Source organism: Theropithecus gelada, chromosome X (genome assembly GCF_003255815.1).
Source record: "Theropithecus gelada isolate Dixy chromosome X, Tgel_1.0, whole genome shotgun sequence".
NCBI lineage: Eukaryota > Metazoa > Chordata > Mammalia > Primates > Cercopithecidae > Theropithecus > Theropithecus gelada.
This window is the reverse complement of record NC_037689.1, coordinates 82,791,412-82,813,968: the sequence shown is the minus strand read 5'-3', so window position 1 is coordinate 82,813,968 and position 22,557 is coordinate 82,791,412. Positions and strand designations below refer to the sequence as shown.

The 22,557-nt window shown below is 44.9% G+C and overlaps 2 protein-coding genes and 1 pseudogene across 7 annotated transcripts in view; 2 read left to right on the top strand and 1 right to left on the bottom strand.

Moving 5' to 3' along the window:
• NONO (non-POU domain containing octamer binding) overlaps positions 1 to 3,842 on the top strand; it is a 49,589-nt gene extending 45,747 nt beyond the window's left edge. For all 4 annotated transcript variants that reach the window (XM_025373164.1, XM_025373166.1, XM_025373165.1 and 1 more), the window contains 5 exons: positions 181 to 265; positions 635 to 737; positions 1,258 to 1,297; positions 1,492 to 1,601; positions 2,622 to 3,842. In XM_025373164.1, coding sequence (XP_025228949.1) covers positions 181 to 265; positions 635 to 737; positions 1,258 to 1,297; positions 1,492 to 1,601; positions 2,622 to 2,756 — 473 coding nt within the window. In that variant the 3' untranslated portion in view covers positions 2,757 to 3,842. The remainder of the gene's footprint in view (positions 1 to 180; positions 266 to 634; positions 738 to 1,257; positions 1,298 to 1,491; positions 1,602 to 2,621) is intronic.
• Positions 3,843 to 4,401: 559 nt separating this feature from the next.
• ITGB1BP2 (integrin subunit beta 1 binding protein 2) lies at positions 4,402 to 8,362 on the top strand. Of its 2 annotated transcripts, XM_025373167.1 has the most exons (11): positions 4,408 to 4,538; positions 4,807 to 4,856; positions 4,946 to 5,002; positions 5,081 to 5,226; positions 6,252 to 6,346; positions 6,451 to 6,509; positions 6,623 to 6,693; positions 6,801 to 6,900; positions 7,176 to 7,289; positions 7,531 to 7,593; positions 7,962 to 8,362. In XM_025373167.1, exons 1-11 carry the CDS (start codon positions 4,475 to 4,477, stop codon positions 8,187 to 8,189), a joined length of 1,047 nt encoding a protein of 348 aa, XP_025228952.1. In that variant the 5' UTR covers positions 4,408 to 4,474; the 3' UTR covers positions 8,190 to 8,362. The 2 variants fall into 2 exon arrangements, with proteins under 2 accessions (XP_025228953.1, XP_025228952.1); XM_025373168.1 differs by lacking the exons at positions 4,807 to 4,856; positions 4,946 to 5,002; positions 5,081 to 5,226 and having other exon boundaries at positions 4,402 to 4,538.
• Positions 8,363 to 17,131: 8,769 nt separating this feature from the next.
• On the bottom strand, positions 17,132 to 18,068 carry LOC112615194 (annotated as a pseudogene). The gene is made up of 2 exons (XR_003117301.1): positions 17,820 to 18,068; positions 17,132 to 17,483 (listed from the first exon to the last, which is right to left on the bottom strand). The product of XR_003117301.1 is annotated as a zinc finger CCHC-type and RNA-binding motif-containing protein 1 pseudogene (transcript).
• Positions 18,069 to 22,557: the final 4,489 nt, after the last annotated feature.

Below are 22,557 nucleotides of genomic sequence, written 5' to 3'. Positions count from 1 at the left end.
CAGAGATACTGGATTCTGTGAAGAAGGAAATGATAGGTTTGACTTCATTTTGGAATCTGGACACCACAGGTGGCTCCAAAGGAATTATATCCTCTTTGCTTTCTGGATCTTTATTTGAAGAAAGTCATTAGATCTATATGAAGACAATGAGGAGTATTCTTAAGTCTGTTGTTTCTTTAGATTTGATGAGGCGCCAAGAAGAACTTCGGAGGATGGAAGAGCTGCACAACCAAGAGGTGCAAAAACGAAAGCAACTGGAGCTCAGGTAACTTTTCTCGAACCCTTTCCTCTGACAACTCTAAAAGGTAATGTCTCATTCCTCTTTCCTACTGCCATGCTACCTCATGCATTTATAAATGTGTTGGCAAATATTTCCTGGCTGCTTCTCAGGTTCTTTGGATTGGAGATGTTTTTAGCTGCCCATGGTTCTAGAAGTTACCTGCTAAAAAGAAAGCTGAATACTGGTCTCATGAGGTTTCTTTGGGGGTTGCCTCAGGGCTGGGCACACTTAACAGTGAGTTTCCTGGTGAACTGTGATAGTTTTCAGTAGGCTGGTCTCCTCGGTCGAGTCCCCTGTTAACCTACTCAAGTTCTGAAATGCCTCTATCTTAAATATATTGGTGACTCTCTCTAGGCAGGAGGAAGAGCGCAGGCGCCGTGAAGAAGAGATGCGGCGGCAGCAAGAAGAAATGATGCGGCGACAGCAGGAAGGATTCAAGGGAACCTTCCCTGATGCGGTATATCTCCCATGTGCCCATGATGTGCCAGGCCAGTCGTGATAAGACAGACTCACCATGAATTGTCTGCTAGGTTATCGGTTATGACCACTTTTCCCGTGTTGTGAAGTAACCCTTTAGAAAAAAGAATTCATAAGGAGAGGTAAGGTTTAAAGAGGAGTTCTTGCCTCACAAGCAATATAGGATGAAAAACTGGATCTGCTGTATTCTGTTTAGACTCACTATAGGAAGAGATATGCAACCTTGGCTAGTCCTCTGCTGTCCTTGCAATTGTACAAGTTGGACCTTTAGAAGAAATCTCTTCCCCCTTTCACCTCTCTGGAGGCTCTGGCTTGTGTCCTAGTAGCTCTGTGACCTTGAATTTGTTGCACAACTAGCAAGGGTTGTGCTCCTCAGCTTGGTCTCAGTGCTCTTTGGATGTGTTATCACTGTATCTACTTCCCTTAGTGTGTGGTCCTTGATGGATTGTGGTAGAATGCACTGCTGTCTTGGACTTTCTTGAGTATTTTTTGTTTTTCAGAGAGAGCAGGAGATTCGGATGGGTCAGATGGCTATGGGAGGTAAGGACTTAAGAGATTAATGGCTCTGATTTCCTTTTTTGTTTGGTCTCTGGTGAACTATGTAGCTTTTGCTACCTACTTTAAGGGGGTGACATGCATGTCTTAGCTCAGAGGTCTTGTAGAATTGTTTCCTTTGGCATAGAAAGAGACTAACAATCTTTTTCCCTTGTACTGATCACACTACTCTGCCTTAGGTGCTATGGGCATAAACAACAGAGGTGCCATGCCCCCTGCTCCTGTGCCAGCTGGTACCCCAGCTCCTCCAGGACCTGCCACTATGATGCCGGATGGAACTTTGGGATTGGTAATAAACTGCAAGGCCTTAACAGTAATTCTAAATGGTGGTAGGAGGAGAACAGGCATTGCTTTCATAGCCCCTGGGGGCCTACCTCAATTTGCTACAGACAGCAATCTTTTTTTTTTTTTTTTTGGAGACAGAGTTTCCCTCTTGTTGCCCAGGCTGGAGTGCAATGGCATGATCTTGGCTCACTGCAACTTTGCCTCCTGGATTCAAGCGATTCTCCTGCCTCAGCCTCCTGAGTAGTTGGGATTTCAGGCATGCGCCACTGTGCCCAGATCATTTTGTATTTTTAGTGGAGACCGAGTTTTACCACGTTGGTCAGGCTATTCTCGAACTCCTGACCTCAAATGATCCGCCCACCTCGGCATCCCAAAGTGCGGAGACTACCGGCGTGAGCCACCAAGCCCGGCCTAGATAGCAGTCTTTAAGACTGCTGGTATCCATTAAATGTAACCTCAAGGTCTTTATTTTTGAATCTTGAGCAAACTCGGTCTCTATACTTAATCTAGGAGTTAAGTAAATGCCACCGTCTGACTGGCCACTCTGATTGACTATGTTTGTTGGAGGGAAATCAATGAAGGCTAGGCATTATCAAATAACATAGTTGTGAATCCAAATACTTCATGGCTCATGCAATCCTGAGGTGGTTTTGGTTATGGTGTTAAGATGCCAAAACTAGACAGTTTGGTTTATTTTTTCTTTCTTTTCTTTTTGAGACGGAGTTTTGCTCTTTGTCGCCTAGGCTGGAGTGCAGTGGTGCAATCTTGGCTCACTGCAACCTCCGCCTCCCGGGTTCAAGCGATTCTCCTGCCTCAGCCTCCTGAGTAGCTGGGATTACAGGCATACGCCACCACTTTTGGGGTTATCCACTAGAGTTCTAAACAGACTTAATCACCCACTCCTACCTACCATCAGGAGCCTTGAATAGTTGAATGGAAATAGCCTCCAGTGGAGGGACTACAGATGGGTGGGAAGCTTCCAGCAATGGCTCTGTTACAATGCTGCTCTCTTTTTCTCTTTAAGACCCCACCAACAACTGAACGCTTTGGTCAGGCTGCTACAATGGAAGGAATTGGGGCAATTGGTGGAACTCCTCCTGCATTCAACCGTGCAGCTCCTGGAGCTGAATTTGCTCCAAACAAACGTCGCCGATACTAATAAGTTGCAGTGTCTTGTTTCTCAAAACCCTTAAAAGAAGGACCCTTTTTGGACTAGCCAGAATTCTACCCTGGAAAAGTATTAGGGATTCCTTCCAGTAGTTAGATCTGCCCTGCCTGTACTACTCTAGGGAGTATGCTGGAGGCAGAGGGCAAGGGAGGGGTGGTATTAAACAAGTCAATTCTGTGTGATATATTGTTTAATCAATTCTGTGTGGTGCATTCCTGAAGTCTCAAATGTGATTGTTGAGGGCCTGGGGAAACCATGGCAAAGTGGATCCAGTTAGAGCCCATTAATCTTGATCATTCCGTTTTTTTTGTCCATCTTGTTTCATTTCCTTGCCCCGCCCCCAAGACGGAGTCTCACTCTGTCATCCAGGCTGGACTGTACTGGCACGATCTCGGCTCACTGCAGCCTGCCTCCCGGGTTCAAGCTTGTCCAGGCTGATCTTGAACTCCTGACCTCATGATCCATCCACCTTGGCCTCCCAAAATGCTGGGATTACGGGGTGAGCCACAGTGCCCATCCTCACTTGCTTTCTTATCCTTACACTCCCCCAGTCCCAGAGTAACTGCCACATACACCACAAAAACCAAATACCCCCAATGATCTTAGCCCCATTGCTCCATTCACTCCCAGGTGAGAATTCAGGCAAACGTCCACAAAGGTCACAGGCAACGTGCGTACGGTTCTGTTATATCCCATATATTACCCCTTCATGTCCTAAAGAAGACATTTTCTCTTAGAGATTTTCATTTTAGTATATCTTTAAAAAGAAAAATCTTGTGTTAACTTGCCTCCATCTTTTTCTTGGGTGAGGACACCCAGGAATGACCCTTTTGTGTCTATGATGTTGCTGTTCACAGCTTTTCTTGATAGGCCTAGTACAATCTTGGGAACAGGGTTGCTGTATACTGAAGGTCTGACAGTAGCTCTTAGACTCGCCTATCTTAGGTAGTCACGCTGTGCATTTTTTTTTTCATTGGTGTACTGTGTTTGATTTGTCTCTGATATATTTGGAGTTTTTCTGAGAAATGGAGCAGTAATGCAGCATCAACCTATTAAAATACATTTTAAGCCTTTTAATTTTCTGTGGTGTTTTTGAAGGGGAAAGGAGGGAGGGGAGTTATCTTAGGAGATGAGCAGTAGGCTCTATAAAGGTAATCCTTTAGACATTTTGATTACAGTATTCATCTAGACAAACATGGGGAGGTGGGGATGAGATGCGTCAAATGGCTGAAGTGGTCGGCGAGGATTAGTGCTGTTGACACTATATGGAAGTAATAATGGAGGAAAGCTGCCCCTTTGAAAGAGGCAGAAAATGGGCTTAACCCTCATTGAGCTGGGGGTGGGGGAGGTCTCAATATTGGTGTTTGTTTCTTAGCAGCTGCTGCTGTGTCCAAGGCTTGGAATTGCCGTGGTGAATCTAAAACTGTCTCAGTAGTGGTGAGCTGACCTCACCCAAGTTCCAAGCCCTACTCTGCCTGATCCTTTTTTCCTGAGCCTCAGAGCTAAAATGCCCCTGAGCTCTTTTCTATTGGCTGGAAAGACCAATTGAAGTTCCCTTGCCCATGTTAGGAGGTGTACGCCTCCTGAACTAAAGATAGAAACAGCTGGCCCTTCCAGGCATCTAAAAGCCTCCAGACTAAGAGGTGTTCCCCATTCGGCAGCCAGACTCCTTGAAATACCCTTTCAGTAATTATTCTACCAACGCTTCCATGTCTCTACTCTGTCGTAACAAAGGCTGTGGGCAGCACTTTGACCCTAATACCAACCTTCCTGGTAAGTAAATGATCCTGACCTGGCCAGGGGCTGTGCATGGGTGTTGTGGAGTGGTCAGCTGGGGGGCAGTATGTTTGAGGAGCAGGGAAAGAAACTACCTGCCCTAGTTTAATTGGTCTAAGTGATCTTACAGCCTTTGATGCGTTTTTGTTTTTGTTTTTCACGTTATATGGGAAGAAACCATAAATATGAACCCGGGGAAGAGGTGAAAAATTATACTTGGTATAGTTATCTTCCCTTCCTTGATAACTTGTACTGATGTCCACAGATTCCTGTTGCCATCACCCTGGGGTCCCAATCTTCCATGATGCACTTAAGGTGAGGAGTAGGTGAGGGGGGTTAGCAAGAGCATTTCCCAGAAGAGATACACCCAGGAAGCTAAGCTGATCTGGGTCTCTTGTTATCAGGGTTGGTCCTGCTGCCGAAAGCGAACTGTAGATTTCTCTGAGTTCTTAAACATCAAGGTAAATTATTTACATACTTGGATTCTGCCCCCAGTAGAAGGATTCTATCCCTAATCCTTATCTCCTTATCTATACTAGGGCTGTACTATGGGACCACACTGTGCTGAGAAGCTTCCTGAGGCCCCTCAACCTGAAGGCCCTGCTACAAGCAGTTCACTTCAGGAGCAAAAACCTCTGAATGTGATTCCAAAGTCAGCAGAGACCTTGCACCGGGAGAGGCCCAAGTAAAGAGGAGGAGGCCCCTGGACTTTTCCTATTTTCATGTAGCTTCCTAGGAGTGATTAATGGGTCATTGAGGGCTGGGAACCAGGGACCAGGGATGTGAGGAGGGCCAGATGTCAGGGTTTGGATGGTGTATATCCTGTGCCTTAGGGGAAATTTGTGTCTGGAAATAACGCCCTTTTCTCTAAGGTGGTATGGGATGATGGGATAGATATCTGAATCAACAGAGTAGATAAGGCTGGGCGCGGTGGCTCACGCCTGTAATCCCAGCACTTTGGGAGGCTGAGGCGGGAGGATCATGAGGTCAGGAGATCGAGACCATTCTGGCTAACACAGTGAAACCCCGTCTCTACTAAAAATACAAAAAAATTAGCCAGGCGTGGTGGCGGGCACCTGTAGTCCCAGCTACTCGGGAGGCTGAGGCAGGAAAATGACGTGAACCTGGGAAGCGGAGCTTGCAGTGAGCCGAGATTGCGCCACTGCACTCCAGCCTGGGCAACAAAGCAAGACTCTGTCTCAAAAAAACCAACAACAACAACAACAACAAAAAACAGTAGATAGCCCCTCACAAATACATCCTTAGTATATAACACAAAAGGGATTGTTGAGAATGACTTCTCTTTCTAGAAAAGAACTTTAAGATAAATCTCCTATCAAGAAAAGGATGTATTATTGGCAACCAGGAGACTTCCCAAATTTTATGGGAATAATAAGAGCAACAGAAGGAAGTCATATTAGGTCCACGATTAGATAAAAGAGGAAGAGGATATGACTCAGTTCTGCAGAGAAAATGGTTAGGTTTAGAGCAACTGAGTAGATGGGTAAGAGAAGTGCTGGGGATTTCTCTAGGGTTCAGGTATTTGGGATGTCCACAGAGATGAAAATTGGCAATGGGGTTGCTACCCAACCTCTCCAACTCTGCCTCACTTTCACCAGGCTTGTTTAATTCCATTACCATCGGTGGGAGTGTTGGAGCTAGCAATCATAGCTAATGGGTCAGAACTAAATCACCACCCATAACCCCTAGGTCAGAGTTGCCTCTGAAGCTGCTGCCGCTAAATATATCCCAAGCCCTGGAAATGGCATTGGAACAGAAGGAATTAGACCAGGAACCTGGGGCAGGTAGGTGGGTCTTTAGTAAGATCAACTTCATAAACTGGAATTTAGTGGAAGTGCCAATTGAGTGGGGGGATGGATAAGTTCCTGACTCTGTTTCCCTTGCCCAGGACTTGATAGTAGTCTGATCCGGACTGGTTCCAGCTGCCAGAACCCAGGATGTGATGCTGTGAGTGAGAGTTTTGAGGGGCTCAAGCATATGGCTGAGGGATGACTGGGTATAGATATGAGGCTGAGTAGGATATACCTTAGAATGACCTGGTTCTACTTTATCCTTCTTAGGTTTACCAAGGCCCTGAGAGTGATGCTACTCCATGTACCTACCACCCAGGAGCACCCCGATTCCATGAGGGGTGAGGGAGGGGCCTGGGTGGGCTATGAGACAGGTTTCTCCTAATATTTGATCATAAGATAAATACTGGGGGTGAGAGAATTCAGTTGAATTATCTTCCTACTTCAGGATGAAGTCTTGGAGCTGTTGTGGCATCCAGACCCTGGATTTTGGGGCATTCTTGGCACAGCCAGGGTGCAGAGTTGGTAGACATGACTGGGGGAAGCAGGTAAGCCCCAGTTTTCCTGAACTCTTGATTAGGACCCAATCTCAGAGGTAAATTCTCCTCCCTCTCTGTACCACATAGCTAAGCTCCCTGTCTTCTCCCTTTAGTACAGACCAAATAAGATTCTGCTCCTTGTCCCTCAACAGCCCAGAGGCTTAGCAATATGAGGTTGTGTTAATCTTTTTGAGACTCTCTGTCTCTTCTCCATATGCATCATGAGAACTCCCCTTGGGCTAAGAATTTATTCTTACCACCTACATTTCACATCTTCTCTTTAGCTCCCAGCATCTTGCCGCCATGATTGGCACCAGACAGATTCCTTAGTAGTGGTGACTGTATATGGCCAGATTCCACTTCCTGCGTTTATCTGGGTGAAGGCCAGTCAAACTGAGGTGAGCAATGATCTGATGTTGGATGGGAGGATAGTGAATTGGGTGATACTACAATCTCACAGGCAGAGTTGCCATATGCTGTTAACCTGTAGGCTCCATAGTACCCTTAGAGGAAGGGAGAGCTATTAGGTCAGGGCTGTCTGGCCAATCTGTGGATCACACCTCTGACCTGGTTATCTGTCGTAATGACCTGTTCTGACCTTCTGGGTTTGTTACTACCCCTGTAATTCTTTTCTCTCAGCTTCATGTCCACATTGTCTTTGATGGTAACCGTGTGTTCCAAGCACAGATGAAGCTCTGGGGGGTAAGTGAAGACCAGGGGGCACAGGAGGGGGAGGCAGATGGGGTGAAAGAGCGGCTAGACTGGAATAGAGGGTGTCTTGAGGGAAGGAGTTGTAGTAGGAAAATAGAGATTTTCTCTTCATTTGCTTTCATTTTCTCTCTCTCTCCTGCTCTTCCTACTTTCCTCTTTCCCTCCTCTCTTCCTTCTCCCTTTTCATCTCTCATTTCTTTCCTCTCTCTCCCTTATTATATTGTCTTATTCCTCCCTTGTCTTTTTTCTTACCTTATTTTAAAAAATTTTCTCTCTCATTTGTCACCACTCTACGCTGACCCCAATGCCTTTGATTTCCTCATTCTGTCTTTCTTCTGTTTTCCTTTGCTCCTCCTCAGGTCATAAACGTGGAGCAGAGCTCTGTCTCCTTGATGCCATCTCGGGTTGAAATCTCCCTGGTCAAGGCTGACCCAGGATCCTGGGCCCAGCTGGAGCACCCTGATGCACTAGCTAAGAAGGCTAGGGCAGGGGTTGTGTTAGAGATGGATGAGGAAGAATCTGACGATTCAGATGATGATCTGAGCTGGACAGAGGAGGAGGAAGAGGAGGAAGCAATGGGGGAATAGTGACCAGACAGTTGATGTCTAGATAGGACCTCAATGATTCCCTTAGAATCTTAGAGACCAGGATATTGTTGGCCATGTGGTATTGAGCAGCAGGAGGCTGAAGGAGGGGAGAACAAAATTGTCCAAACCATGCTGTTTTTTCCCTTAAATAAATCTTGTATTCTTCAGTTTCACATAGTGTCATTCTCTCACCTCACTATCTAAGATTGTATTTATTACCCCCAACTGTGTGTTTAACACACATTGTGAAAACAAGCACATGCACATTCAATCTATTCCTCACAACCACCAGGTATTTACTGAATACTTCCTATACGCCCAGTTATGTGTTAGGTGGTTTAGAAATATCTGAGAAGCAGAAGACTTACTCATTTCTCTCAACAAAGTAACAACCTGGCTGACAAGTCAAGACCAGTCTACATGAAATAATAATAAACATTATCAGGTAGTTTAACTGAGTGCTAAATTGTGCAGTACAGTTTTTAAGAACTGTGGTTGAAAGAATGGAAAAGTTAATGTGGACAGTAGTGAAAAGGGAAGACTCCGTGGAAGAAGTCCTTTTTTTTTTTTTCTTTTAGAGACAGAGTCTCTCTCTGTCGCCCAGGCTGGAGAGTGCAGTGGTGCAATCTCAGCTCACTGCAACCTCTGCCTTGTGGGTTCAAGCGATTCTCCTGCCGAGTAGCTAAGACGACAGACGCTCGCCACCATGCCCAGCTAATTTGAAATACAGTTTATTTTTTTCTTTGGTTGCTTATACTTTTGATGTCATATCTAAGAAACCATTACCTAATCCAAGGTCATGAACATTTGTCCCTATGTTTTCTTCTAAGAGTTATATAGGGCTAGGCGCGGTGGCTCACGCCTATAATCCCTGCACTTTGGAAGGCTGAGACAGGTGGATCACCTGAGGTAGGGAGTTCGAGACCAGCCTGGCCAACATGATGAAACCCCATCTCTACTAAAACTACAAAAAATTAGTTGGGTGTGGTGGCACACGCCTGTAATCCCAGCTACTCAAGAGGCTGAGGCAGGAGAATCGCTTGAACCCGCGAGGTGGAGATTGCAGTGAGCCGAGATCACTCCACTGCACTCCAGCCTGGGCAACAAAGAGCAAAAACTCCGTCTCCAAAAAAAGTGATATGGTTTTTTAGCTCTTACATTTAGGTCACTGATTCATTTTCAATTAATTTTTGTATGTGATGTGAAGTAGGGGTCCAACCTTATGCTTTTGCATGTGGATGTCCAGTTGTCTCAGTACCATTTGTTGAAAAGACTATTCTTTCTCCCATTGAATTGTCTTGGTTCCCTAGTTGAAAATTAACCATAAATGTGAAGGTTAAGAAGTCCAGTTGACCCTTGAACAATGCAAGGTTGGGGCACTGACTTCCCACACATTTGACTTCTTTTTTTAAATTTTTATTTATTTATTTATTTTTTGAGACAGAGTCTCACTCTGTTGCCCAGGCTGGAATGCAGTGGCATGATCTTGGCTCACTGCAACCTCCGCCTCCTAAGTTCCAGCAATTCTTATGCCTCAGCCTCCTAAGTAGGTGGGATTACAGGCATGTGCCACCACACCTGGCTAATTTTTTTTATTTTTAGTAGAGATGGGATTTCACTGTGTTTCCCAGGCTGGTCTCAAACTCCTGACCTCAAGTTATCCTCCCACCTCTGCCTCCCAAAGTGCTGGGATTACAGGTGTGAGCTACCACACCCAGCCACCAAATAGTGGACTTTTTTTTTTTTTTTTTTTTTTGAGACGGAGTCTAACTCTGTAGCCCAGGCTGGAGTGCAGTGGGGCAATCTCGGCTCACTGCAACCTCCGCCTCCCGGGTTCAAGTGATTCTCCTGCCTCAGCCTTCTGAGTAGCTGGGATTACAGGCGCCCGCCGTCACGCCTAGTGAATTTTTGTAGTTTTAGTAGAGACGGGATTTCACTGTGTTGGCCAGGTTGGTCTTGAACTCCTGACCTCATGATCCACCTGCCTCGGCCTCCCAAAGTGTTGGGATTACATGCGTGAGCCACTGCCCCCAGCCCATAGTCGACTTTTGACTTCCCAAAAACTTAACTACTAATAGCCTACTGTTGACCAGAAGCCTTACTGATAACATAATCCATTAACACATATGTTGAATGTTATGCGTATTATATACTACATTCTTACAATAAAGTAGGCTAGAGAAAAAAAAAATGTTATTAAGAAAATCATAAGGGGCTGGGCATGGTGGCTTATGCCTGTAATCCTAGCACTTTGGGTGGCTGAGGTGGGCAGATTACTTGTGCCTAGTTCAAGACCAGCCTGGACAACATGGCGAAACCCACTCTACAGAAACATACAAAACTACAAAAAAATTAGCCAGACATGGTAGCGCACACCTGTAGTCCCAGCTACTTGGGAAGGTAAGGTGGGAGGATCACCTGAGCCCAGGAGATCGAAGCTGCAGTAAGCTGTGATCGTCGCATTGCGCTCCAGCCTGGGCAACAGAGTGAGGCCATAAGGAAGGGAAAATATATTTATTATTCATTAAGTGGAAGTGGGTTATCATAAAGTTCTTCATCATTGTCTTCATATTGAGTAGGCTGAGGAGGAGGAGGAGGAGGAGGAAGATGAGGAGTTGATCTTACTATCTCAGGGGTAGCAGAGGCAGAAGAAAATCCACATATAAGTGGACCCGTGCAGTTAAAACCCTTGTTCAAGTGTCACCTGTACATTTGAATGGAAATCTGAATAATGAGAAATTAATTTTGATGGGTATGGAAGATTAGGGAGAGCGATACTAGGGCAAAAGTTGTTTTAATTTATTTATTGTGTTTCATTTTAAATTCCAAAAGTAGTACATTATCACTGAAAAAAAATTAAATGCAGAAGTATGTAGAGTAAAAAGTAAATGCTTCTCTTCAGAGTCTCTCCAAGCTTAGTCCTCTTGTAAGCACTGGTAACATATCAGAGGTTATGTTGAAGAAAGAAGACGAAAAAATTAAATGGAGTGTGGCTAGATTAACAGGAGCCTAAAATTCTAGGTCAAGGATTTTCAAAGTGATTTAAAAGAGAGTTAAAAGGGCATTATAGGCCTTTTTTTTAAAAAAAAGAAAATATATATATATATATATTTTTTTTTTCTCTCTCTTTTTTTTTTTTAAGACAAGGTCTCGCTCTGTCTCCCAGGTGCACAGTGGCCGCAATCTTGGCTCACTGCAACCTCTGCCTCCCGGGTTCAAGCCTCACCCTCACGATTAGCTGGGACTACAGGCATGCACCACCACGCCTGGCTAATTTTTACATTTTTAGTAGAGATGGGGTTTTACCATGTTGGCCAGGCTAGTCTCGAACTCCTAGCCTCAAGTGATCTGCCCACCTCGGTCTCCCAATGTGTTGGGATTATAGGTGTGAGCCACCATGCCCAGCCACTTCTTTCTTTTTTCTTTTTCTTTGTTTTTTTGAGACAGAGTTTTACTCTGTCACCCAGGCTGGAGTGCAGTAGCATGATCACGGCTCACTGCAGCTACAACCTCCCTGACTCAAGCAATCCTCCCATCTCAGCCTCCTGAGAAGCTGGGACTACAGGCGTGCGCCACCACGGTCGGCTAATTTTTTATATTTTTAGTAGAGGCAGGATTTTGCTGTTTCCCAGGCTGGTCTCAAACTTCTGGCCTTAAGCAATCCTCTCACCTCAGCCTCCCAAAGTGCTGGGATTACAGGTGTGAGCCATTGCACCCAGCCAAATGTAGATTCTTTTTATGTATGTATGTGTGTATGTATGTATTTATTTTTGAGACAGAGTTTCACTCTTGTTGCCCAGGCTGGACTGCAGTGGTGTGATCTCGGCTCACCGCAACCCCCGCCTCCCGGGTTCAAGCGATTCTCCTACCTCAGTCTCCCAAGTAGCTGGGATTACAGGCGCCTGCCACCACACGCGACTAATTTTTTGTATTTTTAGTAGAGATGGGGTTTCACCAGCTTGGCCAGGCTGGTCTTGAACTCCTGACCTCGTGATCCACCCGCCTTGGCCTCCTAAAATGCTGGGATTATAAGTGTGAGCCATAGCGCCCGGCCTCAAATGTAGATTCTTAATCAGAGGAGGAGTGAGGAGTGATCTCTCTCTCTGTCTTTCTCTCTCTCTTTTTTGTTGTTGTTGTTGAGGTGGTGTCTTGCTCTGCCATCCAGTCTGGAGTGCAGTGGTGCCATCTCAGCTCACTGCAACATTCACCTCCCAGACTCCAGTGATCCTACCACCTCAGCCTCCCAAGTAGCTGGGACCACAGGCACATGTCACCACAACTGCCTGATTGTTGTATTTTTTGTAGAGATGGGGTTTTGCCATGTTGCCCAGGCTGGTCTTGAACTCCTGGACTCAAGTGAACTGCCTGCCTCAGCATCCCAAAGTGCTGGGTTTACAGGCACACGCAACAATGACCGGCTAATTTTTGTATTTTTAGTAGAGATGAGGTTTCACCATGTTGGCCAGACTGGTCTTGAACTCCTGACCTCAAGTAATTCGCCTGCCTTGGCCTCCCAAAGTGCTGGGGTTACAGGTGTGACCCACTGCACCTGGCCCATTAATCTTAAATGTACAACTTTTTTCTATCTTCTTATCAAAATCAGGGAACCAGCAAATATCCAGAAATTCTAAAGAGAACAGAGGTGAGGAATCAAAAGTTCAAGTAACTCTTGGCCGAGTGCAGTGACTCAAGTCTATAATCCCAGCACTTTGGGAGGCCGAGACGGGCGGATCACGAGGTCAGAAAATCATGACCATCCTGGCTCACACGGTGAAACCCCGTCTCTGCTAAAAATACAGAAACAAAAATTAGTTGGGCGTGGTGGCGGGTACCTGTAGTCCCAGCTACTTGGGAGGCTGAGGCAGGAGAATGGCATGAACCTGGGAGGCGGAGCTTGCAGTGAGCCAAGATCACGCCACTGCACTCCAGCCTGGGCGACAGAGTGATACTCCCCTCAAAAAAAAAAAAAAAAAAAAAAAACCACCAAGTAACCCTTGTTGTATATAAATTTAACATATACAATTTGAAAGTCAAGTGCGGTGGCTTACACCTGTAATCCCAGCACTTTGGGAGGCCAAGGTGGGCAGATCACTTGAGGCCAGGAGTTCGAGACCAGCCTGGCCAACGTGGTGAAACCTCTTCTCTAGTAAAAATACAAAAATTAGCCGGGCATAGTGGTGGGCACCTGTAATCCCAGCTACTCAGGAGGCTGAGGCAGGAGAATCACCTGAAACCGGGAAGCAGAGGTTGCAGTGAGCCAAGATCATGCCACTGCATTCCAGCCTGGGTGACAGAGCTAGACTCCGTCTCAAAAAAAAAAATTGAAATTTATAGCATTAATAAAGTAGAGTACTAGCTCATTTCACATGGACAAAGCCTAAAAGGTGAGAAATTTTCAAGCAGGTGTATGACATAAAAACAACAACAGTAGCCATAGTTACCATTTCTGATACAAACTGTGCCAGGCACTATGCTAAGTGCTTTGCATGCGTTATCTCATTTAATTCCCCATTTCCCACCATCAAATCTACATATTTGCTCACATTAGAACAAATCCTCTTCCTACCTCCTTTTATACTTCTCATTTCTTCCTACTATATGCGATCTCCTTACACCTTCCCAGAAACCTTCCACTATTAATTATCCCTTCTCTCTCCTGTTTATTCAACATTCCCCTCTCACTGAGGTTTTTTTTTGTTTTGTTTTGAGACGGAGTTTCTCTCTTATTGCCCAGGCTGGAGTGCAATGGCAGGATCTCGGCTCACTGCAACCTCCACGTCCCGGGTTCAAGCGATTCTCCTGCCTCTGCCTCCCGAGTGGTTGGGATTACAGGTGCCTGCCACCACACCTAGCTAATTTTTGTATTTTTAGTAGAGACGGGGTTTCACCACGTTGGCCAGGCTGTTCTTGAACTCCTGACCTCAGGTGATCCACCTACCTCGGCCTCCCAAAGTGCTGGGGTTACAGGCGTGAGCCACTGCATCCGGCCTCGTTGACATATTTTTATTGACATTTAAATATGCTCCAGTCTCTCCAGTCTTACAAAAATGATTTCCCTTGAGTTCACATCCCTCTCCAGCTACCAACTAACACCCTTCTATCCGTTATAGCCAAACTTCTTGAAATAACTATTATTTTTCCATTTCCTCCTTCTTATTCCCTTTTATTAATATAACACACTCTAATCTGACTTCCTCAGTCTGTGGTGATAATGTTACCAATGACTATCAAATCACTAAATCCAATGGATACTTTTAGTTCTCATCTCACTTGACCTGTCAAGCAAAATATGACAAGAAATAATCCTTGAAATACTTTGATACATTGGCTTCTGTGACCTATCATGCCTCTTCTTTGTCCTACTTCTCTGGCCATTCCTTTCAATCTCATTTTTATTTTTATTTACTTATTTATTTTTCTTTTTTTTTTTTTTTTTTGAGACGGAGTCTCGCTCTGTCGCCCGGGCTGGAGTGCAGTGGCCGGATCTCAGCTCACTGCAAGCTCCGCCTCCCGGGTTCATGCCATTCTCCGGCCTCAGCCTCCCGAGTAGCTGGGACTACAGGCGCCCGCCACCTCGCCCGGCTAGTTTTTTGTGTTTCTTAGTAGAGACGGGGTTTCACCATGTTAGCCAGGATGGTCTCGATCTCCTGACCTCGTGATCCACCCGTCTCTGCCTCCCAAAGTGCTGGGATTACAGGCTTGAGCCACCACGCCTGGCCTATTTATTTTTCAAATAAATCTTTTTAATATATTTTTTTTGGGGGATGACAACAATAGTATTATTATGATAGTATTAACTTTTCTTATTTTTATTGCTTTTATCAGTTAAAAAAGTAATAAACGGGTATTCTTACAAAGTTAAACATATAGGAATACACAAAGTAGAAAATTAAAGACTCTCTAATCCCATTCCCCTATAACTACCTGCAGACAGAATGGAAAGATTTCATCATAAATACAAAGAAGATACATGGAAAAAAATGGACAATTATTAACTCTAGGAAAAATATAATCATAGCATACTCCTCGGCTCAGAAGTGAAAAGTATTTACGTGGTCATTAAAAAAAATACATATGGATTCCCCCCCCTCCTTTTTTTTATTTTTTTGAGAAGGAGTCTCGCTCTGTTGCCCAGGCTGGAGTGCAGTGGCACAATCTTGGCTCACTGCAAACTCCGCCTCCCGGGTTCACGTCATCCTCCCACCTCAGCCTCCTGAGTAGCTGGGACTACAGGCGCCCGTCACCACGCCTGGCTAATTTTGTTTTTGTGTTTTTAGTAGAGATGGTGTTTCACCGTGTTAGCCAGGATGGCCTCTATCTCCTTACCTCGTGATCCAACCGCCTCGGCCTCCCAAAATGCTGGGATTACAGGCATGAACCACCGCACCTGGCTGTAATTTTTTTTTTTTTTTTTTGAGATGGAATCTTGCTCTGTCACCCAGGCTGGAGTGCAATGGTATGATCTCGGCTCACTGCAATGTCCACCTCCCAGGTTCAAGCGATTCTCCTGCCTCAGCCTCCCAAGTAGCTGGGATTACAGGTGCCTGCCACCATGCCCGGCTAATTTTTGTATTTTTTAGTAGATACCATGTTTCACCATGTTGGTCAGGCTGGTCTCGAACTCCTGACCTCAGGTGATCCACCCGCCTCGGCCTCACAAAGTGCTGGGACCCAAAATTTTTAACACAGCCACATTGGGAAGATTGAGGAAGGTAGGAGAAGTATAAGAGACTGAATAATTCCCCTTTATTTTTTTATTAAGTGACAGAAATATATGTATTGTATTTAGCAACATGTATGCACATATGAGTAGTTTCTTCTAGGGAATGGAATTTGGTGCTATGGGTAGGGCAGACAAATAACACCTGTGTTTGATTTTAAGCCTTTTAGAGCTATGTTACTTTATATTTTATAGGTATTTACAATTTATTTTATAGTTACTTTCAATTTATCCAGATTGGGATAAAGCTGCAAGAAATATGATGACAAAACACCCATATTTAAAGACAAAATTATCTTGAAAAGTGTATTAACATAAATAACAATAAATCATTCAACTTTTCGGTCTTCAGGAAGTTTGTGGGGTTTTTTTTTTTTTTTTTTTTTTTTTTTTTTTGAGATGGAGTCTTGCTCTGTCACCTAGGCTGGAGTGCAGTGGCGCAATCTCAGCTCACTGCAAGCTTCGCCTCCCAGGTTCATTCCCTTCTCCTGCCTCAAGCTCCCGAGTAACTGGGACTACAGGCGCCTGCCACCATGCCCGGCTAATTTTTTTCTATTTTTAGTAGAAATGGTTTCACTGTGTTGGCCAGGATGGTCTCGATCTCCTGACCTGATGATCCACCCACCTCGGTCTCCCAAAGTGCTGGGATTACAGGCATGAGCCACCACTCCTGGTCAATTTTTTGTATTTTTAGTAGAGATGGTGTTTCACTATGTTGGCCAGGCTGGTCTCGAACTCCTGACCTCGTGATCTGCCCACCTCGGCCTTCCAAATCTTTTCTCAGCCAGGCGCGGTGGCTCACACCTGTAATCCTAGCACTTTGGGAGGCCGAGGCAGGCAGATCACCTGAGGTCAGGAGTTCAAGACCAGCCTGGTCAACATGGTGAAACCGTGTCTCTACTAAAAATACAAAAATTAGCCGGGTGTAGTGGCGTGTGCCTGTAATCCCAGCTACCTGGGAGGCTGAGGCAGAAGAATCGCTGGAACCTGGGAGGAGGCAGAGGCTGCAGTAAGCCTGGATCGCGCCACTGTACTCCAGCCTGGGTGACAGAGTGAAACTCCATCTCAAAAAGGAGAGAAAATATATCATTTTTCTTGGGATGACAGTAATAGTATTAACATGATAGTGTTAACTTTTCTTATTTTTATTAAAATCAGATCATCAAGATTGTTACTAACAAATCTTAATTTTTATTACTGTGCTAGGGCAAGATTTTAATCACTAAGTTTCTTCCTCATCACGGAAATATGTGCTTTTCTTTATCCTTGGGCATCTTGAATCATCTTGTTCTTCAATTTTGGCTTGCTGGAATGCTGTGGCCTGACTCAGGCTGTCAAGAGCAGGATTCTCCCCTTCATCTTTACTTTCTTCTACTTCCTCAATTTCTTCTGATTCAGGAACTTTCTTTTTTTTCTTTTTTTCTTTCTTCTTTGGAGGCCCACGTTCTCCAAGCATATTTTTCGGACAGGCATAACTTAAATGTCCACTTTCCCCACATTCATAACACTTGGATTTATCAAAGTAGTTTCGCCTTCGGATGAACACAGCTGCTCTTCCATTGTCAATAGCAATGCTTCCTCTTGTTTTTTTTGTTTGTTTGTTTGTTTGTTTGTTTTTTTTCTTTTCTTTTTTTTGAGATGGAGTCTTGCTCTGTCACCCAGGCTGGAGTGCAGTGGCGTGATCTCCGCTCACTGCAACCTCTGCCTTCCAGGTTCAAGTGATTCTCCTGTCTCACCTCCCTAGTAGCTGGGATTACAGGCGCGCCACCACACCTGACTAGTTTTTGTATTTTTAGTAGAGATGGAGTCTCACCATGTTTGGCCAGGCTGGTCTTGAACTCCTGGGCTCAAGTGATCCGCCCCCTTCGGCCTCCCAAAGTGCTGGGATTACAGGCATGAGCCACTGCAACCAGCCAATGCTTGCTTTTATCACTCTACCAAATAACTGTTGTGTATTGCCCTGGTACAGTTTTGTGCCGTGTTTATGCAAAAATACAATAAATGCAACCCCTTTACTCTTCCTGATATCTTTATCTTTCATTATGGTAACCTTTACAACTTTGCCATAGTTGGAAAATATCCGCTACAGGTTATTGTCAGGGAAAGGGCAAGCTGGATACATACACTGTGCTCTTACTTGGAGCCAATCCACCACTCATTTCTTCAGGTGGGGCGGTCCTGGGAGACCAGAAGAGTGCGAGCCCTCGGCTCATTTGGGGCTCAACCCCACCTCAACCCCGACTCTTCATAGCCGCTCGCAGCAGCCTTGGCGTCACGAGTCCTGGGACTCATTTTTACACTCCTCTTTTTCTTCCTGGCCATTCAGTGATTCAGTTCTTTAGGACTCAGTCCTAGGATTGCTCTCTTCTCATATAACTCTTCCAGACACCCTCAGTTATGTATGTGACTTCAAATATCACCCCCATACAGATGACTCACATTTTAATCTCTAGGCCATATCATTCCTCTAAGGCTCAAATCCAGTAAACATGTGTTTGCTATTATTATTACTGCTGCTACTATTCCTTTTCTTCACTGAAAGTTTTTTACCTCAGCATGTTAGGAAAGTTAGATGACTTTTTTATTGAAGGGGGGCGGACACATCTCCAGTATCCAATTTTATAATGTTTTTAAGAAAATAGGATTTTCAGCCGGGCACAGTGGCTCATGCCTGTAATCCCAGCACTTTGGAAGGCTGAAGCGGGCGGATCACGAGGTCAGGAGATCAAGACCGTCCTGGCTAATACGATGAAACCCTGTCTCTACTAAAAATACAAAAAAATTAGCCGGGTGTGGTGGCAGGTGCCTATAGTTCCAGCTACCTGGGAGGCTGACGCAGGAGAAAGGTGTGAACCTGGGAGGCGGAGGTTGCAGTGAGCGGAGATTGCACTACTGCACTCCAGCCGGGGTGACAGAGCGAGACTCCGCCTCAAAAAAAAAAAAAAACAAGAAAGAAAATAGGATTTTCTTGACAGTCTGACAGTCAGGTTTTGCTCCTCTATAAAGTGATAACATAATTACCACACAATTGCATCAGCTTCAGGATTAAGGGAGACTATATTCACCTGATGAGGGAGTACAGTATTCTGTACAGAATACCACTGTGCTAGGCACTTCTACCCACATTATTTTATTTAATCCTCACACTTGCTCTGTGAGGTAGGTATTATTATCACAACTTCTTGTAGATGAGGAAACTAGGGAACAAAATATAAAATAGCTTGCCTGGGGTCATACAGCTACTGATTAAAACCTCAGGCATTGCTAAGAGCTGTCCTAGAGTCATTTGAAAACATCTAAAACCTAAAAGGGATCTTGGAAGAGGATCTTCATATGACGCCCCTCTAGCCTAGCAGAGTTCCTTTGACAAAACTTAACTGGGGAAGAGGGAGGCTCTTGGTTGATCAGTGATATCTTAACATTGATGTAAGGCTTTTCCAAATAACCTTTACATCTCTGATCACCTGCTCTCTAACCTCACTGAGATGCCTAGGTACTCCACCTCTCAGTTCATCCAGATCAAGTAATTATCTCCCAGTTATACTAGTTTTCTCTCCCACACTCCATGAACAGCCACTCCAATGTTACTGTCTCTGAGATCCCTGCCTCCATTATCCTCTTTCTTCCTTTCTGCTCCCAAAGTCCCAGAAACTGCTAGAGGGAGAACCAAGTAGACAAATATAAATTCATGCTGTCCAATTTCAACTTGGCCCTTGCAGCTGCTCAGCAACCCTTTTATTTGACTCATACATTCCCTGGCACTCTCCCACAGAGGCTGTTCCAGACCTTCCTCTTCTTAAATTCCAGCTCCTCCTGTTCTACTCCTTCAGACTAATCTGTACACTTTCATTAGATGCTTGAGAATTCAATAACATTGTTTTAAAACTTTTTAATGAAGAATTTATAACATGTATAAAAGTAGACAGACTAGTATAATGAAAATATTTCAGTATATTTCTCTAAAAAGTAAGATTTTTAAAAAAATCATTATAATATTAGCACACATAAACAATAATTCCTTCATATCAGATACCAAGAAGATACCTTCATATCATCAAATACCAAGTATTTATATACATATGTGTATATATATATATACACATACATATATATATATTTTTTTCTGAGATGAAGTCCCAGTCTATCACCCAGGCTGGAGCTCACTGCAACCTCTGCCTCCCGGGTTCAAGCAATTCTGCCTCAGCCTCCCGAGTAGCTGGGATTACAGGTGCCCACCACCACGCCCAGCTACTTTTTGTATTTTTAGTAGAGACGGGGTTTCACCATGTTGGCTAGGCTGATCTCGAACTCCTGACCTCAGGTGATCCACCTGCCTCGGCCTCTCAAAGTGCTGGGATTACGGGCATGAGCCACCACACTCGGTCTATATATATATATGTGTGTGTGTGTGTGTGTGTGTGTGTGTATACATATATGTGTATATATATGTGTGTGTATGTATATGTGTGTGTGTGTGTATATGTATATATATATAGTTAGACAGAGTCTCGCTCTTATCTGCCAGACTGGAGTGCAGTGGCTCAATCTTGGCTCGCTGCAACAACCGTTTCCCGGGATCAAGGGATTCTCCTGCCTCAGCCTCCCAAGTAGCTGGGATTACAGGTGCCCGTCAGCATGCCCAGCTAACTTTTGTATTTTTAGTAGAGACGAGGTTTCACCATGTTGGCCAGGCTGATCTCAAACTCATGACCTCAGGTGATCCACCTGCCTCGGCCTCCCAAAGTGCTGGGATTACAGGAGTAAGCCACCATGCCCAGGATTATTTTTTTTATTTTTATTTTTTTTATACAGAGCCTCACTGTGTCACCCAGGCTGGAGTGCAGTGGCCTGGTCTCCACTTACTGCAACCTCCACTTCCCGTGTTCAAGTGATTCTTGTGCCTCAGCCTCCCAAGTAGCTGGGACTACAGGTGCACACCACCACATCCAGCTAATTTTTTTTTTTTTTTGACACTGAGTATCACTCTGTCGCCCAGTCTGGAGTGCAGTGGCAGAATCTCATCTCACTGCAACCTTCGCCTCCCAGGGTCAAGCGATTCTCCTGCCTCAGCCTCCCAAGTAACTGGAATTACAGACATATACCAATACACCCGGCTAATTTTTGTATTTTTAGAAAGACGTGGTTTCATCATGTTAGCCAGGCTGGTCTCAAACTCCTGACCTCAAATGATCTGCCCGCCTCAGCCTCCCAAAGTGCTGGGATTACTGGCATGAGCCCGCATGCCCAGACACTTTTTGTATTTTTAGTAGAGATGGGGATTCACCATGTTAATCAGGCTGGTCTCAAATTCCTGACCTCAAGTGATCCGCCCACCTTGGCCTCCCAAAGTGCTGGGATTACAGGTGTGAGCCACCATGACCAGCACAGGAACCCTTAATTTGAAAGTGACATATACTGGAGCTGGGCACAGTGGCTCAGGTCTGTAATCCCAGCACTTTGTGAGGCCCAGGCGGGCAGATCACTTGAGGTCAGGAGTTCGAGACCAACCCAACCAATGTGGTGAAACCCTGTCTCCACTAAAATCACAAAAATTAGCTGGGTGTGGTGGCGGCCACATGTAGTTCCAGCTACTTGGAACTTGGGAGCCTAAAGCAGGAGAATTGCTTGAACCTGGGGTCGGTGGGGCGTTGAGGGGAGGCTGCTGTGAGCCGATATCATACCACTGCACTCCAGCCTAGGTGACAGAGCGAGATCTCCCTCTGAAAAAAAATAAAAATAAAAAATAAATAAAGGTTCTCTTTTTCTCATTTTTTCCTTGCAATTTTTTCATTGAAGGAATTGGGTTATTTTTCAGTAGAGTTTCACACAGTCTGGGTTTTGCTGATTGCAACTTTGTCACATAATTTAATATGTTTCCTTGACCTGTGTGTTGTATATATTGATAAAATTGTATATATTGATAAAATCAATAACATCTTGGCCAGGCGTGGTGGCTCACACCTGTAATCCCATCACTTTGGGAGGCTGAGACGGGCAGATCACAAGGTCAGAAGTTCCATACCAGCCTGACCAACATGGTGAAACCCCATCTCTACAAAAAATACAAAAATTAGCCTGGCGTGGCAGTGGGTGCCTGTAGTCCCAGCTACTTGGGAGGCTGAGGCAGGAGAATTGCTTGAACCTGGAAGGCAGAGGCTGCAGTGAGCAGAGACCGTGTGGCTGCAGTCCAGCCTGGGCCATAAAGTAAGACTCCGTCTCAAAAAAAAAAAACAAAAAACATCTTTTTGTTTGTTTGTTTGTTTGTTTTTTGAGACAGACTCTCTCTGTGGCCCAGGCTGGAGTACAGTGGCACAATCTCGGCTAACTGCAACCTCTGCTTCCTGGGTTCAAGTGATTCTCCTGCCTCAGCCTCCTGAGTAGCTGGGACTGCAGGTGCCCGCCACCACGCCCGGCTAATTTTTGTATTTTTAGTAGAGACAGGGTTTCACCATGTTGGCCAGGCTTGTCTCAGACTCCTGACCTCAAGTGATCCGCCCGCCTCAGCCTTCCAAAGTGTTGTGATTACTGGTATAAGCCACCATGTCTGGCCCTACATTGCATCTTTTATATTCATTGTCCTGGGGTTTTTTTGTTTGTTTTTTGTTTTGAGATGGAGTTTTGCTTTTATTGCCCAGGCAATAAAAAGTA

Coding starts and splice junctions, on each gene's coding strand:
- ITGB1BP2 (XM_025373167.1), top strand. CDS start 4,475: ATGTCTCTACTCTGTCGTAACAAAGGCTGTGGGCAGCACTTTGACCCT. Junction 4,539..4,806: donor CCCTAATACCAACCTTCCTG/GTAAGTAAATGA, acceptor TGATGTCCACAG/ATTCCTGTTGCCATCACCCT. Junction 5,227..6,251: donor TTGCACCGGGAGAGGCCCAA/GTAAAGAGGAGG, acceptor CATAACCCCTAG/GTCAGAGTTGCCTCTGAAGC.